General features: G+C 39.4%; 1 protein-coding gene across 2 annotated transcripts in view; it reads left to right on the top strand.

The window, feature by feature from the left end:
- Positions 1–16,876, top strand: part of Ogt (O-linked N-acetylglucosamine (GlcNAc) transferase) — a 41,170-nt gene extending 24,294 nt beyond the window's left edge. For both annotated transcript variants that reach the window (XM_034486253.2, XM_076919067.1), the window contains exons 11-23: positions 502–655; positions 739–840; positions 1,143–1,322; positions 2,916–3,074; positions 3,191–3,280; positions 5,831–5,956; positions 6,402–6,572; positions 6,688–6,804; positions 6,897–7,067; positions 8,999–9,151; positions 11,281–11,533; positions 11,794–11,917; positions 14,655–16,876. In XM_034486253.2, coding sequence (XP_034342144.1) covers positions 502–655; positions 739–840; positions 1,143–1,322; positions 2,916–3,074; positions 3,191–3,280; positions 5,831–5,956; positions 6,402–6,572; positions 6,688–6,804; positions 6,897–7,067; positions 8,999–9,151; positions 11,281–11,533; positions 11,794–11,917; positions 14,655–14,829 — 1,975 coding nt within the window. In that variant the 3' untranslated portion in view covers positions 14,830–16,876. The remainder of the gene's footprint in view (positions 1–501; positions 656–738; positions 841–1,142; positions 1,323–2,915; positions 3,075–3,190; positions 3,281–5,830; positions 5,957–6,401; positions 6,573–6,687; positions 6,805–6,896; positions 7,068–8,998; positions 9,152–11,280; positions 11,534–11,793; positions 11,918–14,654) is intronic.
- Positions 16,877–18,270: the final 1,394 nt, after the last annotated feature.

The following is an 18,270-nucleotide window of genomic DNA, read 5'->3' on the forward strand; positions in this document are numbered from 1 at the left end:
ATCTCTGGCCGTCCTGAACTTGCACTGTTGAAGTGGCTGGTCTCAAACTCACAGAGATCCGCCTACCTCTGCTTTCCAAGTGCTAGGAACATAACCAGTTTATTATTGTCATATTTTAAAATATTAATTTAATTTTAATTATGTGTGTATTATATGTAAATAAAATGCCCTTAAATTCCAGAAGTGGTTGCTTTATCTCCTAGAGCTGGACATTGATGCTGGGAACAGAATTCAGGCTCTGGAAGAGCAGTGAGAGTTCTTAATTGCTGAGCCCCAATTATTGAATAATTTACTGTTATTATTTAATAATTTATTATCTAGTAATTAAAGGTTTGGCATTTGGCAGGTCCTAAAATGACTCTTTCCTTCTTTGGTGCTGGGGATTCAAACTAGGCCTCATGCTTGGTGGGCAAGTATTGTAACGCCAAACCACATGCCAAAGCCCTCAAGTGCTTTATGACAAGATTTTACATGAGATAATCAAACCTTTGTCTTCTTCAGAATCAGTCCTACATTTGCTGATGCTTATTCCAATATGGGAAACACTCTGAAGGAGATGCAGGATGTTCAGGGAGCTTTGCAGTGTTATACTCGTGCCATCCAGATTAATCCTGCCTTTGCTGATGCACACAGCAATCTGGCTTCCATTCACAAGGTACTGCTGTTTGCTCAAATATGGGGTACCTTAGCACTGAAGTATTGTTGTAGGAAACTCCTTACAAGTTTGTTTTTTTCCAGGATTCAGGGAATATCCCAGAAGCAATAGCTTCTTACCGCACAGCTCTGAAACTTAAGCCTGACTTTCCTGATGCTTATTGTAACTTGGCTCATTGCCTACAGGTAAAGAATAAATGGTTTATTGTTTTTCTTTCTGCATCGTTTAATCGTTTACTACTTTTTAATTGTGTGCCTTTTTTTTTTTTTTTTTTTTTTTTTTGCTAAGTGGCGACCATAGGACAGATTTCAGGAGTCATTTTTCTTTTAGCATGTGGGTCCCAGGCATTGGTCTTGAGTTGTCTGGCATGCAAGGCAAGCAACTTTACTCACTGAGCCAGCCTCAAGACTACATTAGGAGCTCAAATACTTGTAAACAAAATCTTTGGTAGGATTTTTGAGTGATAATTTCTTTTTGCCTTCTCTAGATTGTCTGTGATTGGACAGACTATGATGAGCGGATGAAAAAATTGGTTAGTATTGTAGCTGAGCAGCTAGAGAAGAATAGGCTGCCTTCTGTACATCCTCACCATAGCATGCTGTACCCTCTTTCGCATGGCTTCAGGAAGGCTATTGCAGAGAGGCATGGGAATCTCTGCCTGGATAAGGTGACTCTTGTTTTAATCTTTTTGTTTGTTATAAACTAAAATGTAGATCGAGAAAAACATTGTATAAATCAAATGTATGGCTTTACCAACTAGAAATGAAACTGTCTTAGCTACCCTAGAAGCCACTCTTCACTGTGGCCTGACTTCAGCTCAATTCTTCATTTCTAATGGTGGTGTTTTCTTTTAAGGTGGAAATCTAGGCTAGGCATGGTGATTCAAATCTATAATCCCAGTACTTCTGTAATCTGAACACTTAGAGGCAGAGGATGGTGAATTGAGGCCAGCCTAGGCTACATAGCAAGCTCCTGCCTCAAAACCATAAGCAAGCAAAAATTCCACCTAAAAAGCAAGCTAAAGGCAAACAACAACAAAAACCTCCCGTGGTGTTCAAATAGAGCGTGGAGTATTACATACTCAACTTTGAGAATATGAACACTACTTGATAGAGTTTAGTATCTGCTCCAGGAAACAAGAGAGGTAGATTCAAATTTCTCCCTCTCTCCCTCCCTCCCTCCCTCCCTCTCTCCCTCTCTCCACCTCTCTCCCTCTCTCCCCCTCTCTCCCTCCCTCCCTCCCTTCCTCCCTGTCTCTCCCTCTCCCTTTTCCCTCTCCCTTCTTCTCCCTTTCTCCTCTCTCTTCCCCTTCTTTTCCCTCCTCCCCTCTCCCCTCCCCCTCTTTCCCTCCCCTCTTCTCCCTTTCTTCTTTTTTTTTTTCCAAAAACGTTTCTCTACAGAATATCCTAAAATACTAAGGTTTATCAGACTCCATTCACATTTCTTCATTCCTAGAAGTTTGAGATCTGTTCAGGCTGTTTCATAGGTCTCAGTACAGGTCATATATGTAGCATGTACACTGTGCATCTGTCACATAACTGATGACCTAGACTGCTGGTGACCTCAAACTGGCCACATGAATTAAATGATGTTTGCTGTCCAGAGTTTTTTCATAGATGTGGGTGTATATGATTTTTTTAAGTTTATTTAATTTATGAGTGCTCTGCTGCAGATACATCTATAGGCCAGAAGAGAGCATCGGATCCCATTACAGATGGTTGTGAGCCCCATGTGGTTGCTGAGAATTGAACTCAGGACCTCTGGAAGAGCAGTCAGTGCTCTTAACTACTGAGTCATCTCTCTTCAGCACCAATTTTAGATTTCTGCCTTCATTTATTTCACTTTTTTCCGAGCTAGGTTTCATGTATTTTAGGTTGGCTTTAAACTCTGTGTAGCTGAGGATTGCTTTGAACTTCAGATCCTTTATATTTCCGCCTCACAATTACAGAGTCCCAGGGTGCGCCAACAAGTCCATTTGTTTTTTTTTTTTTTTGTTGTTGTTGTTTTGTCTCGCTATATCACACTGGATGGCTGGTAACCCAGTGTGTAGACTCAAAGATCCATGTGTCTCGGTATTCTGAGGGTTGAGATTAAAGATGGGCACCACATGCCTTTTGTTTATGTAGTTCTGGGCTTTTTATATGTGCTAGGCAAAGCAGGCTACCAAGTGAGCTTATCACTAGTCCTGGCTTTCAGATCTTTTAGATAAAAATGTACACATGACTTGATTTTCCTAATGAACATTGTATTCTGCTGGTAGATTAATGTCCTTCATAAACCACCATATGAACATCCAAAAGACTTGAAGCTCAGTGATGGCCGATTGCGTGTAGGCTATGTGAGTTCTGACTTTGGGAATCACCCTACTTCACACCTTATGCAGTCTATTCCAGGCATGCATAATCCTGATAAGTTTGAGGTAAGAGTAGTTTTTTGGTGTCTTTATACCGTCATCTTTTGCATTAAGCTCACTCATTACTTTTTGAGAAGGTTGGAGCAAAGGTTATTGAGTACTGTCCCCTCCCTGCCTTCCAGGTATTCTGCTATGCCTTGAGCCCGGATGATGGTACAAACTTCCGAGTGAAGGTGATGGCAGAAGCCAATCATTTCATTGATCTTTCTCAGGTAAAACTCTGATCCTTCCATTTTTTTTCTAAAAAATTTTATATTTAAGTAAGTATTTGTGTTTATGTATGCATGTATATGCATGTATGAGTGCAGATGCCCAAGGAGGCCAGAAAGGGGTGTCAAATCTCCCAAACTTGGACTTAACAGGAGGTTATATAGGTGCTAGGAGCAAATGCAGGTCCTCCACAAGTACAGCAAGTACCTTTAACTCTCTAATTTTAAATTTTTGAGCAAATTAAAAAAAACTATGGATACAAACTGGGTTTTTTTTTTTTTTTTTGGTATGGGGAGTTCAACTGAGGGCCCCATATGTAAGATAGTTTGTAGTTTTTGCTGATGAGTATTAAACAGGAGGAACTACTGTATATGGGCAGTTTGTTTGCCTTTATTTCCTAGGTCATTTACATTTATAATTGGCATGACTTTTGCTGAAGTTGCACATAAAATGGAATGTGGTATGATTGTGTTTGATGTATAACTGTTCTGGACATTGAACCTGCACTCAAGACAGAAAAATACTTTTTAATACCTACTGAATAAAGAAAAGAAGAATAAATAGTTTAAAAAGAAAATACATCGTGTGGTGTTGAGAAAATGAGGATTTCTTTCAAAGGCCAGCCTGGGCTATGTGAGGTCCCCCATCTCATTACACACACACACACACACACCCTGCAGTAAAAAGTAAAAAGCCCATCTATTTCTGAGTATTGTGTGTGTTTGTGTGTATGTGTGTTTTATTCTTTTGTAGGGTAGCAAGGGGAGTGTTGAGACAGAGACCCACTATGTAGGCCCTGTCTGGCCTGAAATTCACAATGTAGACCAGGTTGGCCTTTTGTGGTGATCCTCTTGCTTCAGCCCTCTTTAAATTCTGAGATTGTGTGCATGTGCCATCATGCCCTACTGATTGGTTGTCTTTATTTCTGTATTTGGCTCTATTTTTTACTCTGTAAATTTTATGATGAATTAAAGTTGAAGCCTATGGGAGAATTAAGTTTGCTAAATATGTAGACTTTTCCTGTAGGTTCTATTATTCACATGGGTGACCAGTAAAGAAATAATACCTTTAGACATGAATATGTATAAGTATGCATATATTTACATGTAAACACACATGTATAAATACAAGCCATTGTATTGGGGATGTAGTTAATGTAGTATAGTGCTTTCCTATTATACACAAAACCTTGAGTTTGATTTGTGGTACTACATAAACTGGATGTTATGGCTTATACTTATAATCTCAACATTTTTGAGGTTGAGGCAGAGATGGTAGGATCAGGGTTCAAGGTCATTCTTGGCTACAAAGAGTTCAAGGTCTGCCTGGGCTAGAGACCCGGCCTCAAAAATAAGTTCAGGCATACTCAGTCACCTGGAGATCTTGCTGTGCTACTCTTGATTGAGCCTTATTTTCTTAAGACTGGGTCTTTCAGTGAAGTTGGGGCTAGGCTGGAAGCTGATAAACTCTGCATCCTCCTGTCTCCAACCTCCACAGACCTGAGGTTTGAGGTGAATATGTGTGGCTGGCCACATCTGCCTTTTAAAAAAATATGGATACTGGAATCCACATTCAGGTCATCTTGCTTGCATAGCAAACACTCTTACTGAATCCACTATAGTCCTGTTTATACCATTTCCCATTGAGGTTATATTATGTCAAACTTCTAGTCATCTTTTGTTGTATGGCTTATCTGTCCGTCTATTTATTGAGACAGAGTCCAAGTATTTAGCTCTGGCTGATTACAAACTCATAATGCTTGCCTTTCAGGCTTCTAACAATGTGCTTGGCCTTTTGTTTGTCTTTGAAGGCCCATTTCAAATACTAGCTCCTTTCTGGAACTCTGTTACTAAGCCATTCAATTTAGATGGATTTTATTTTCCATCTCTTCAGTGCTTTGACAGTCTAGCGGTCCTAAACTCTATTTTGCCTCCATTAACATAGTTCATTGATGTAGTTTTCATCTTTTTTTTCTCAAAAAAGCTACCAAGAAAACACTTTAATCAAACTACAGAAACAATGGTTATAGTACAGAATATTCATAAGCAAAAGGTATACCATGTTTAAAGTACTTACCATTTGCTTCCTTAACATTTTCTGATTTTTTTAAGTTCACAACACAAGGATGATCAGATTTACCATTTTGTGCTTTTTTTTTTTTTTTTGAAGGAAAAGGGGGGTGTATTTATCAGCTAGATGTGCTCACTGTATGCTCCATTATTTATATGCAAGGCTTGGGTGACTGGAAGTGCAGTTGTCAGGCATTTTAAAAAACTGGACAGCCATTTGTTTCTGCATGACAAGGCATCTTTACACATCATCTCCTTTTTTTGTTTGCTTGTTTGAGACAGGGTCTCTTATAGCTGAGGCTGGTGTTTAACTTCTGATCTTCCTGCTTCTACCTCCCAAGTACTAGGTCACAGGAGTGATCCATTATCCCCAGCTTTCCCATCTCTTTTTCATCTAGGTCTCTAAGTTCTGTTTAATGTCATCCCTTAAAACAAATTGAATTAATCTAAAATTCTGCATTGTTCTTACTATCTATTCCATAGATTCCGTGCAATGGAAAAGCAGCTGACCGCATCCACCAAGATGGAATTCACATCCTTGTGAATATGAATGGGTATACCAAGGGTGCTCGAAATGAGCTCTTTGCTCTCAGGCCAGCTCCTATTCAGGTAAAGGAAGAATCACTCACAATATCTATTGGACTAAAAAGATAGTGGTTTTTGATGGAGATCTGGGTAACTGCTCTTGAAAACAAAAGACATTTTTGATTTTAAAAGAGTGTTCTTGGGATGGACGATAGATTTTTGGGTGTAGACATAGTGCCTAACAGTAAAATGTCATCAGAGAAAGGCATTCCATGGTTTTATATTAACAGCTCCTTTGTCTAACTCACTTGAAGAACACCTTAACACAAAGTTACTTGGAGAGGCTGCTGGATTGCTCTTGGCTAATGACACCAGCCTCTCTTATTTACATATACGATGTGGGGGCCTTTGATGAAGATCCTCTTTTGAAAAACTCCTTTGGGAGATGGTTGCTATATCTGCAGTAAGTTGGTGGGTTTACAGATGGATAAAAAATTGTTAGTTTTTGGTCTGATTTTTTTTTTTTAAGGCCATGTGGCTGGGTTACCCTGGGACTAGTGGTGCACTGTTCATGGATTACATCATCACTGATCAGGAAACTTCCCCAGCTGAAGTTGCAGAGCAGTATTCTGAGAAACTGGCTTATATGCCCCATACTTTCTTTATTGGTGACCATGCTAATATGTTCCCTCACCTGAAGGTAAGTAGAAACCAATAGTATGAGTAAATCCAGAGAATTGTTTGTTTCTCCCTTTGTTGTTGTCCATATGCAGCTTTTAAAACTCAAAGGGATATCTGATTTTTTTTTCCATTAGAAAAAAGCAGTCATCGATTTTAAATCCAATGGGCACATTTATGACAATCGGATAGTTCTGAATGGCATTGATCTCAAGGCATTTCTTGATAGTCTACCTGATGTGAAGATTGTCAAGGTCAGAACCTAGTCAGCATTTGTCAGTGAAGCAAACTGAATTTGTGAGTTTTTTCTTACAGTGCACTTTTGTCTTGTTGAAATTTTTTTCAGATGAAATGTCCTGATGGAGGTGACAATGCAGAAAGCAGTAACACAGCTCTTAATATGCCTGTTATTCCCATGAATACGATCGCAGAAGCAGTAATTGAAATGATTAACAGAGGACAGATTCAGATAACAATTAATGGGTTTAGTATTAGCAATGGACTGGCCACTACACAGGTAAAAAGACTGTAATTATGAATCCCACCCACACATCCTTTTCTCTAAGTCTTACAGCCTCTCCATTTTACAGCCTAAGAGAGAAGGTCATTGGGAACTGGCTTTCATAGCTGTGTCTTGTTTTAAGAGTCATCTGGCTTCAGCCATCAGGTTCCTTATTGAGCACCTACTGTGCTAATACTTCGTTTTTGCCTGTCTGTGCCATTACTCTCTTTAGGCACCATATGGTTTTTGCTTCTGTAAGCTTACCCATTCCCTGGCCAAATCCTGCACAGCCTTTTAGTTCAGATCGTAAAGTCACCAGTTTCTGTATTAATCTCTAGTCTCTTTTTTCCATACTCACTGGTACCTGCTTGCTGTGCTTTTGTAGGATTGGGGGCACATTATATTCAGCACAGTGCAGTGTAATTCCTTGTATTTGTATCTTTCAGCAAGTGGAATTACTTTAGAGCTCATGTCTTAACCACTATAGTATATATTCCATGAGTATATATTCTATTCTTGATTAGGTAAACATATATAGCTCTATCAATAAGACTGTAAAAGGGTAGGAATCTTAGACCTCTAAGGTGTTACCAGTTTTATTGAGATGTCCATACTCATGTGACAATGTAAGACAAAAGTATGGGATTTGCAAATAAAGACTATAGAAGTTGCCCCTCAGTGTGTGGAGAGTCTTAGGAGAAGAGGCCCTTTGGAGAGGAATAATTAAGATTTGTCTCTGAGAGTGAGTGTGATTTGTAGAAGGGCATTTTATCCATGAACAGAGTAAAAAGTAAAAGCTTACTATTGGTTATAGGCTTTTAATTATTTCTGGTTGCTTTTTAAGATAAAGTTTATCTTGGGCAACCCTGGCTGTCCTGGAACTCTATGAACTCTATGTCTGCCTACCTCTGCCTCCCAAGTGCTGGGATTAAAGGCTACCATCACCAGCCCTTGTGTGTGTTTTTTGTTTTGTTTTGTTTTTTTGTTTTTTCTCTCTCTTTTGTTTTGTTTTTTTGAGACAGGGTTTCTCTGTGTAGTTCTGCCTGTCCTGGAACTCACTCTGTAGACCAGGCTGGCCTTGAACTCAGAAATCCACCTGCCTCTGCCTCCCAGTCCTGGGATTAAAGGTGTGCGCCACCACTGCCTAGCTGTTTGTTTTGTTGTGAGACAGGATCTGGCTATTTAGCCCAGGCTATTCTAAAGCTTGGCAGTTCTCCTGCCCTTTCAGTATCTTGACTAAAGAATCTTTTTAAGGCAGTAAGTTCCTCCTAAATCAAAATAATGATAATAGCCTTTTAACATTTATCCATCCATCTAAATAAAATGTTAGACCAGGCTAGCATCAAGGTCATAAGAGACCTACCTGCCTTCAAATTTGAGGCCACACTGGACTATATAGCAAATTCCAGACCCAAAGCTACATGAAACCCTGTCTTAAACAAAAAAGACCAAGCCTTGCATAGTGACATACCACTGTGAGGGGGGAGAAAGGAAAAGCAGAGAGGGGGGAGAGAGGGTGTGATGTTGGGTCAGAAGAGAAGAGAGAAAATGTGTGTGTGTGTGTGTGTGTGTGTGTGTGTGTGTGTGTGTGTGTGTGTGTGTGTGTATTGGGTCAAGCCCAGGACCTTAGGCATTCTAGATAAGTACTCTGCTATATAGATAGAGCCCCATCCCTTGGTCTGTCCCTTTTTGTAAAGGCTTCTGTTGGGTGGGGTTCTCATATAGCCCATGATAGCTTCAAACCTTGATCTTTGATCCTCTTATATCTGTCCTGAGTGCTAGAGTTATAGATGAGTATACCACCATGCCTTGTTTTATGTAGTACTTGAATCAAAACCAGGGTTTTTGCATGCTTGGCAAGCCCTATACCAGCTAAACTACACCTACAACTCCCTTAGCCTGTGGTAACTCTAAATTTAATCATCATGTTCTTTTCATTATTCTAGATCAATAATAAGGCTGCAACTGGAGAGGAAGTTCCCCGTACCATTATTGTAACCACCCGTTCCCAGTATGGGCTACCAGAAGATGCCATTGTGTACTGTAACTTTAATCAGTTATATAAAATTGACCCTTCTACCCTGCAGATGTGGGCAAATGTGAGTATGTGTAGATTGATTAATGCCCATTGATGAGTAAAGATTATATGGGCTATCTTGCTGAAGGTTTGCACCCCCCCTCCCATTTTGTTTATGTACTGTTGTACTCAGTTCTAATCTTCAAGAGTTGTGAAGTTTTCAGTTTTAAGTAGTTTGGTTTTATTGATTGATTGTTTTTCGAGATAGGATTTCTCTGTATATCCCTGGCTGTCCTGGAACTCACTCTGTAGACCAGGCTGGCCTCGAACTCAGAGATCTGCCTGCCTCTGCCTCCCAAGTGCTGGGATTAAAGGTGTACGCCATCACTGTCCAGCCTAGTTTTTTTAATTTTTTGACATTATAAATAGTATCACTTCCCCTCCAAATTCTCCCATGCATACTCCCTTTTCTCTTTCAGATTCATGGCTTTTTCTTTAGTTGTTGTTGCTATTATTATTATTATTATTAGTAGTAGTAGTAGGTGGTGGTGGTGGTGGTGGTGGTGGTGGTGTGTATATGTGTGTTGTGTTTATTCATGTGTACTCCTAAATGCATAAATACAACCAACTCAGTCTGTATGTTTGTTATTTGTACTGTTGTTTTTGAGATGAGGTCTCATGTATCCCTGGCTGGCTTTGTTACATAGCAGAGGGTAACTTTGAACTTGCTATAGGGTATGCATCATCACACCTGGTTCCAGTTTTGTGATTTTTATGAATTTCCTGCTATAAAGCTTTTTTTTTTTATTTAAAGTGTTTTTTAATTTAAACAAATTTTTAAAAAAAGATTTATTTTCCGGTTGGTGGTGGTGCACACCTTTAATCCCAGCACTTGGGAGGCAGAGGCAGGCAGATCTCTGAGTTTGAGGCCAGCCTGGTCTACAGAGTGAGTTCCAGGACAGCCAGGGCTACACAGAGAAACCCTGTCTCGAAAAAAAAAAAAAAGATTTATTTAATTTTATGTGTATTGATGTTTTACCTGTATGTATGTCTGTGTAAGGGTGTCAGATCTCTGGAACAGGAGTTACAGACCCTGTAAGCTGCCATGTGGGTACTGGGCATTAAACCCAGGTCTTCAGGAAGAACAGCCAATGTGATTGCATGTTGGTACACCATATGTGTACTTGGTTACCTAAGAAGGACAGAGAAGGACATTGGATCCCTTGGAACTGGAGTTACAGTATTGATGCTGGGAGTTGAGATAGAAGAATTGCTTGAGCCCTTGAGTTTGTAGCCAGCCTGGAAAACTTAATGAGACCCTGTTCCTTAAAAATAAAAATATGGGAGAAGCTTACACAGCCCCACCCCTCTAGGAACTATTGGCAACAATTGTTACTGGGAGATGGAGAATCATTTTCTATAGTGGCAATTTGCCCATGCCCCAGTATATTAACTTCTCCTTTCTTTTGCAAGCAATCCCAGTTAAATTCAGTGGATTGTAAATACAAAAACAATGACAATATACATGAAGGTAGGGGGAGTCAGCAAACATGGGAAGGGTGAGGAATGGAGGGTGAAAGTTCTCTCTCTCTCTTCACACACACACAGAATTTTTAAAAGATTTTTCAACTTGCAAATTAACAAAGCAAACAAAGATACCCCAAATTCCCATCTTTAATGAAGACCACTGCCTATATTAGTTCCTACCACATACAGTTGTCTCAAGTTGTACTAGCTAGTAAGTTGGCTTTTGTCTTCTAAATTTTTTTTTTTTCTTTTCCTCGAGACAGAGTTTCTCTGTGTAGTCCTGGCTGTCCATCTTCTAATATTCTTTTCTCTGTCTTTAAACACTCTGGGGACAGCTAAGAGAAAAGGAAAAACTCGAATAATTTAATTCATCTCTTTGAAGGAAAGACTTAGGTCCCAAGCAGGTTTCTTTCCTTGTTTGAGACAGGGTCTCCTTGAATATAGGAACCTCCTGATTCAGCTCTGCCAGGATTATAGGTGTGTGCCACAATTCCAGATCATGTGGTGTTAGGGATTTTAAACACAGGACTGGCCAAGTGCTGGCCAAGCTCTCCCAATAGGACTACATCACAAGACCCCAAGTATACTTTTCAGTGGAAAAAATAAAGTGGAGTAGAATAATTTTTGGGAAAGGCAGATGTACTATTAATCTTCTCATTTTCCTTTATCCTTTTTTTTTTTAAGATTCTGAAACGTGTGCCTAATAGCGTGCTTTGGCTGTTGCGTTTTCCTGCAGTAGGAGAACCCAATATTCAACAGTATGCACAAAATATGGGCCTTCCCCAGAACCGTATCATTTTCTCACCTGTGGCTCCTAAAGAGGAGCATGTCAGGAGAGGTCAGCTGGCTGACGTCTGCCTGGATACTCCTTTGTGTAATGGCCACACCACAGGGATGGATGTTCTCTGGGCAGGAACACCCATGGTAACTATGCCAGGTTAGTGACTGATAAAATCTTCACTCTTTTTTATTCATTAAACATTTTCTTTTGGGTCAAGAGTGGGATACTTGAAGGTGAACTTGTATATAGTAGAAGTAATTAAGACAGGATGATAGAAAATGGGACTTGAATTCAAGCCTGAACACTTGGCACCATCTTCCCCATCTGTAATGTGTGGATACTTAAATGCAATTAACAATGCTGATTATGTTACTTACAGTTCTAAGATGTGCAATTACTATCTTTTTATCTTCTAGGAGAGACTCTCGCTTCTCGAGTTGCAGCTTCTCAGCTCACTTGTCTAGGATGTCTTGAGCTCATTGCTAAAAGCAGACAGGAATATGAAGACATAGCTGTGAAACTGGGAACGGATCTAGAGTAGTAAGTAAACTGCCAGGAACAAACTATATATCTGAGACTGTGGCTAAAGTGAAGTCATAAATTAAGAATAATATAAAATAGATAAATTTGTATGCTCTCTGGATGGTAGGACATGATCTAAACTCTTAGGGAATCATGAAATTTTAATAAGTTTCTAAAATGTCAGATGTTTAAGCCCAATACTTTTTCACAGGAGGATAATTACACAAAACAAAAAAACAAAACACCTTAGTTGCCTGAAAATTTCGAGTGAGAATTAGAGGGATCATAGTAAGGTAAATGGCGCTTTACCCATTCAGTGAAACATTCTCATTGTTTTATGTTGTTTGCGTGGTGGATCTCTGTGAGTTTGAGGCTAGCATTGTCTATAGAGCATGTTCAGGATAGCCAAGGGCTTTATTACACAGAGAAACCCTGTCTGGAAAAACCAAACAAAAAATGTGTGTGTGTGTGTGTGTGTGTGTGTGTGTGTGTGTGTGTGTGTATATATATATATATATATATATATATATATATATATATCTCCAGACCACAGTTTCTCCTCACTCTACTCCTCCCAGTTCTGTGTCCCCTGTCCTGTCTTTCCTGTCCTGTCTTCTTCAGATTTGCTTCTGTTTCTCTTCAGAAAAGAGCAGGGATATCAACTGACCATGGTATAACAAGATACAGTAAGTCTAGGCACAAACCCTCATATCAAGGCTGGATGAGGCAACCCAGTAGGAGGAAGAACAGGAGCCAAGAATGGGCAAAAGAGAGATACCCCCATTCCCACTGTTTGGAGTCTCACAAGAATACCAAGTTACACAACTGTAATATACATGCAGAGGACCTAGGTCAGACCCATATGGGCCGTCTGGTTGTTGCTTCAGTCTCTGTGAGCCCTATGAGCTCTGCTTAGTTGATTCTGTGGGCTGTGTTCTCCCAGTATCCTTGACCACCCCTTGGCTCCTACAGTTCTTCCTCCCTGTCTCCTGTGAGGTTCCTTGAGCTCCAAGGGGAGGGAACCTGAAGGAGGTCTTGAGTTTGGTGTCTCTTTGCCTGTTTCCATCAGCTGCAGGAGGAAGCCTCTCTTATGATAGGGCTAGGCACTAATCTTTGGGTATAGCAAAGTATCATTAAGAATCATAACATTTTTTACATTTATTTGTTTGGGGTGTGTGTGTGTATTTGTGTGTTTGTATAAATGGTGTGCATGGGGAGTTCAGAAGATAGCTTAGAGAAGTCAGTTTTCTCCTTCCATGTAAGTTCTGTGTGACAGGTGCCTTTACCTGCTTCCCAAATTTGGGGATTATGACTATGCCACCATACTAATTTAAAATTATTTTTTCCCTTTGAGTACTGGCTTTTTCTCTCTTTTTTGAGACAAGGTTTCTCTGTGTAGCTGTGGCTGTCCTGGAACTTGCTCTGTAGACCAGGCTGGCCTCCACCATAGAGATCCACCTGCCTCTCAAGTGCTGGGATTAAAGGTATGAATCACTGTACCTGGCTTCATAAAATATTTTTATCCCAACATTTAGTTAGGAGAATTTCAGTTTTATAATAAACACTATTATATTTGCTATGTAGATCATGCTATTGTATATCATTTTATTTTATGTATTATACATTTTTTACCTGTTAATGTTCTCAAGTAGCCACCCATTTTTTGGATGCATTTTTAAGTAAGATATATATATTCACTTCAGAGCAAGTATCATTAATTAGAATTCAATACTATAATACTATTTTGGGTATATACTTTTTAGTATATACTTTCTATATACTAGGCAAACATTTTACCACAGAGTGAGCCTTAGTAGTTTTTCTGCATAGGCATACATATGCACAGGTCATGACACAAAAACAGACAGAAGTCAGGACAACTTTCAGGGGTTGCTTCTCTTCTATCACTTGAGTTCCTAGAATAAAGCTCCGGTTTTAAGGCTTATCTGCAAATACCTTTTCTGAGCCATCTCGCCAGCCCAGTACTTATTTTTGAGGGAGAATATATATATATATAATCTCCAGACTTGATGCCACACACTTGTAATCCCAGCACTTGGGAGACTGAGGCAGGAAGATTGCCTTAAGTTTTAGGCAAGCCTGGACTATAGAATATTGGACCCTTGTCTAAGGTCCAAAAGATCGAAGGTATCTGATTTATGACACCCAAGGTCGGCCTCTGGGTTATACATGCATACAACAAAGACATGCATATATATCCAAATACACAAATAGAACTCAGAGTCTTTTTCTTTGAAAGGAAGCATAAATATGAATATGGTTGTGTTTGAGCCCAACTGATGGACAGCCATCTGTGAATAAATTGCTGATTCTGTGACAAGCTTCATGACCAAAATCAACTTGGAGAGGAATGGGTTTATTCGGCTTAGGTGTATCTATATCCCAGCCCACCATGAAGGCATGCCAAGGCTCAAGAACCTGGAAGCAAGAAGTGAAGCAGAAAAGACAACAAAGGAGCACCTGTTTACAGTTGTCACTGCCCACATTGGCCTGGGTTGTCCATTCCTCCTTAATCATTAATCAAGAAAGTTTTCCACAGATAAGTCTGATGGATGCGATTTCTCACTTAAGGTTCCCTCTTCCCAGATGACTTTAGTTTGTGCTAAGTCAACAAGCTAATTGGAAAAAGTATAACTTTGGTCATATTTTGCCACAAAAGTGACTAGGTGTTTTTATGGTCTGGTTTTGAGTTTTCCAATTTGTTAAATTGGTTCTCTTTGTTTTTATTACCTAGCCTGAAGAAAATTCGTGGCAAAGTCTGGAAACAGAGAATATCCAGCCCTCTGTTCAACACCAAACAATACACAATGGAATTAGAGCGGCTCTATCTGCAGATGTGGGAGCATTATGCAGCTGGCAACAAACCTGACCACATGATTAAGCCTGTTGAAGTCACTGAGTCAGCTTGAATAAAGACTGTACACAGGAGAATTGCCCCTATACCTGAGCCTCAACCTTCTGGGGGAAAGGGAACTAGATAACATGCTTTGTGCTTATCTGTATAGTACTGTGTTGCAGACGGGTGATATATAATGATAATAGAATAGCACAGCCAGACTTGCTTCCTGCATGATAGGGAGAGACAAGAATAAGAAACTGCACAAGGAATCTCTGTAGAGTTTTGTAGCAGACAGGCAGTGCACAGTTCTGGAAGGTCTGGTCTCCCTTGGTCTTCCATGGGATGCTTAATGTGGTGGGAGATAGAGATTAACCAGCCGGTTTGTGATTCTGTGGATTGATCAAGTCTTCTGAGCCTTTATTTTTTTTTCCTTTATATTTTGGGTTTTGGAGCTTTTAAAAATGTTTGCTTTCAGGTATTTTTACTCATGTGAAGTGATCTTGATTTCTTTGGAGATGAGGTTTTAAACTAAAATGTTGCTTCCTGTTTTGGTGTCTGAACTCTGACAGGGTGACAGGGACCTTGCTGGTGTAGTCTTTTTATAGGTTTTATAAACCACATGAGCCTATATCAGTCATTTTAGTGTCTGACCTAATGCTCGGCACTGTCAGTGCTTTGCTTAGATGATGACTTAAGATTTTTCAGCCTGTTTTCCACAACCTGCCCCCAGCCTCCGTTTAAATTCTCCTGTGACTGCTAACAAAACCAAGTCTGCTTTCAGACATCCCAGAGTGTTTCTCTTAAACACACCATCTGGTGCCAAATGAAAATTCTTAGGAGTGAATATTAATCATGAAGGTCACAGTTGTGGTACTGTTATTGATGATAATGTAGGGTTTTTTTTTTGCCTAAGTTTTACCTATTTCACCAGTGTTTCAGCCGTTGACTGCCCCTCCTATGCTGCTTCCAAAAGTGATAGTGTATGATAAGATTTTTACCTTCCTTTCTAAAGTTTGTTTTTTTTTTTAAAGTGAGTCCTGTTCTTCCTATTTCTTTCAGCAGAAATGAAATCCCAGGTAAGTATATAAGTATTCAAATATTTGATTAGTAAGTTACAGTTATCTCCAGTACATTAAATAATGTTCACTGACATATTTAGAAGTAAAAGCTCTGAAGAACCATCTCTATACAGACAGTTATTTTTTAGAATGTGTTAGATGTATTGTCTGGAATTAGTTTAAAAAATATATGGATTTGGCCTTGGTAGCAGTGAATTGTACCACCACTTGGCTTAGACTACAAATTAGACATTGGCCCTCTTAGAGCATGAGTTCTTGATGGTAAAAAACAGTTGCATTTCCATAAAGGTTAGAGGGCTCGAGGCTTAAACATATGAATATGTTTGTACTGCTCTACTGCACTTAGCCTTTCCAGTCACAGATGAGTCTTGTCTGTTAGTAGTGCTGTAGATTATGTCTTTCCAAAGCACCTAGGCAGTGCACCTATTCTGTAGTTGCAGCTATTGCCTGAATGTACCTTAGCTGACAAAATAATGATAACTAAGAACTTGAATTTGTGATTCTTACTGCTAATTAAAACCTAAGCAAGGAGTCTCATGTAATTCTGATAGCAGAATTGCATTGTGATGAACTGTGTACCTTTAGTAATGTAAATCAAGGAACATCAGTTAAGAGATTTCTTATTTTTTAACTGAATAAATATCAGTTAAAGATTGCCAGCATGGTTACAGGTAGACTGATTTTTGAAATTCACTGAACTACTAAGTGTGGGATTGGATAATAGATTTCCAGTACCGCTAAGGCTGAGATCTGTGGCCATTTACATAGCACATCATTTGTCCTATAGGGATGAACTTTTTTCCAGCACGAGAAGTAGCCACTCCGGTTAAAGCTTTTGCTTATTGTAACAGGCTTTTATTTCCAGGTAACCTGTCTGTGGAAAACTTAATTCTGAATAGAGTAATAGATATTACTGGAAACTGATTTTTTTCTATTATACTCTGCTTTATTGAAAAAGTAAAGCATTTAAAATTGTGCTCCAGAAATTCAGATGTTGTCTTGCGATCTTTAAACAATAAATGGATGATTTCCCCTTAATATGGCTTGGTGGATTTTGTCTCATTATATTGAGTATTACTGATGATGCGCATGATGATGATACTGAATATGCTTAAATAGCTCAAAACAGTACAACCAGAAGTGTTTCCTTATTTTAAGTTGACAGTAGGAATAAACATTTGTTTTCTTTCTGATGGGAGGGTTGGAAATGGTAAATAGTCCATTAAGGAGAATACAAAGCCTCAGATACCCATATAGGTTTTTGTGGCTTGTTGTTTACCTTCCATTCTGAGGATTATGCATATCAAGCAAGTATATTAATATTGAGCTATAACAGCCTATATAGTTTTAATTCTTTATATGGACTAGTCTTTTTTAGGTATTTGCAGACAGAACTATTTTCCATCGATGGTATATAAACTCAGCCACAAGTTTGGCTTCCAGTTTTTTCAGGGACATAAAAGGGCAACATTTGGAGCTGGAAAGATTGCTCAGCAGTTGAGAGCACTGGGTACACTTCCAGAGGCCCCAGGTTCGATTCCCAACATCTACTTGGCAAACTGTAATTCCAGATCCAAGGGATCTGACACCCTCTTTTGGCTTCCTTTGATATGCATGTAGTAAACAGGTATACATGCAGGTAAAGTACTTATAAAATTAAAGTTAACATGGTGCATATACATTTTTTTAAAAAAAGGAAATGGAATTGGGGTGCCAAATGCCTGTAATTCCAGCACTTGGGAGGAAGAAACAGGTAGTGCCCAGCCTGTTGTTTCTACAGAGCTAGTTCTAGACTATAGAAGACCAAGACTACAAAGCCTGGCTTGAAAAACCAAAACCAAACCAAACCCAACCCATGCATAGTGGCGCATGCCTTTAATCCAAGTATTCCAGAGGCAGGAACAGGTAGACCTTTGTGAGTATTTGAGTTCAGCCTGGTCTACAAAGTTCCAGGACAGCTAGGACTGTTACATAGAGAAACTATCTTGAAAACAAACAAACAAAAACAGAAATGGTTGTTTTCAAGTAAACTTAAGTTGTTTTCCCTAGTTCCCAAAGCCCTAGCATGGATTTGTGTTTGTTGGAATCCGGGTACCATGAGTCACAATGATTAATAGGGATCTGTGTGTTCTGATTCACAACTATAAAATCCTAGCACTGGGAGGCTAAGAAGAATTACCAGAGGTTCAAGGACATCCCAGGCTGAATAGTTGAAACCCTGCCATAAGCAAAAAGATTGTATGGGAGGAGAGGTTGGCTTTATCACTAGTTGAACAGTGGTGGATGAGGTCAGGTAGCCATCAGAGCCTGAACTTCACCCTTGTTAAGATCATCTCTTTCATCTTCAGCTGCTTCTGCATTCAAAGAATTGCCTGATGGATAAAATAATTTCTATAACCTCTGAAGTGCCTGTATTTTACCTTTTTGTGTGT

Source organism: Arvicanthis niloticus, chromosome X, assembly GCF_011762505.2.
Source record: "Arvicanthis niloticus isolate mArvNil1 chromosome X, mArvNil1.pat.X, whole genome shotgun sequence".
Taxonomy (NCBI): domain Eukaryota; kingdom Metazoa; phylum Chordata; class Mammalia; order Rodentia; family Muridae; genus Arvicanthis; species Arvicanthis niloticus.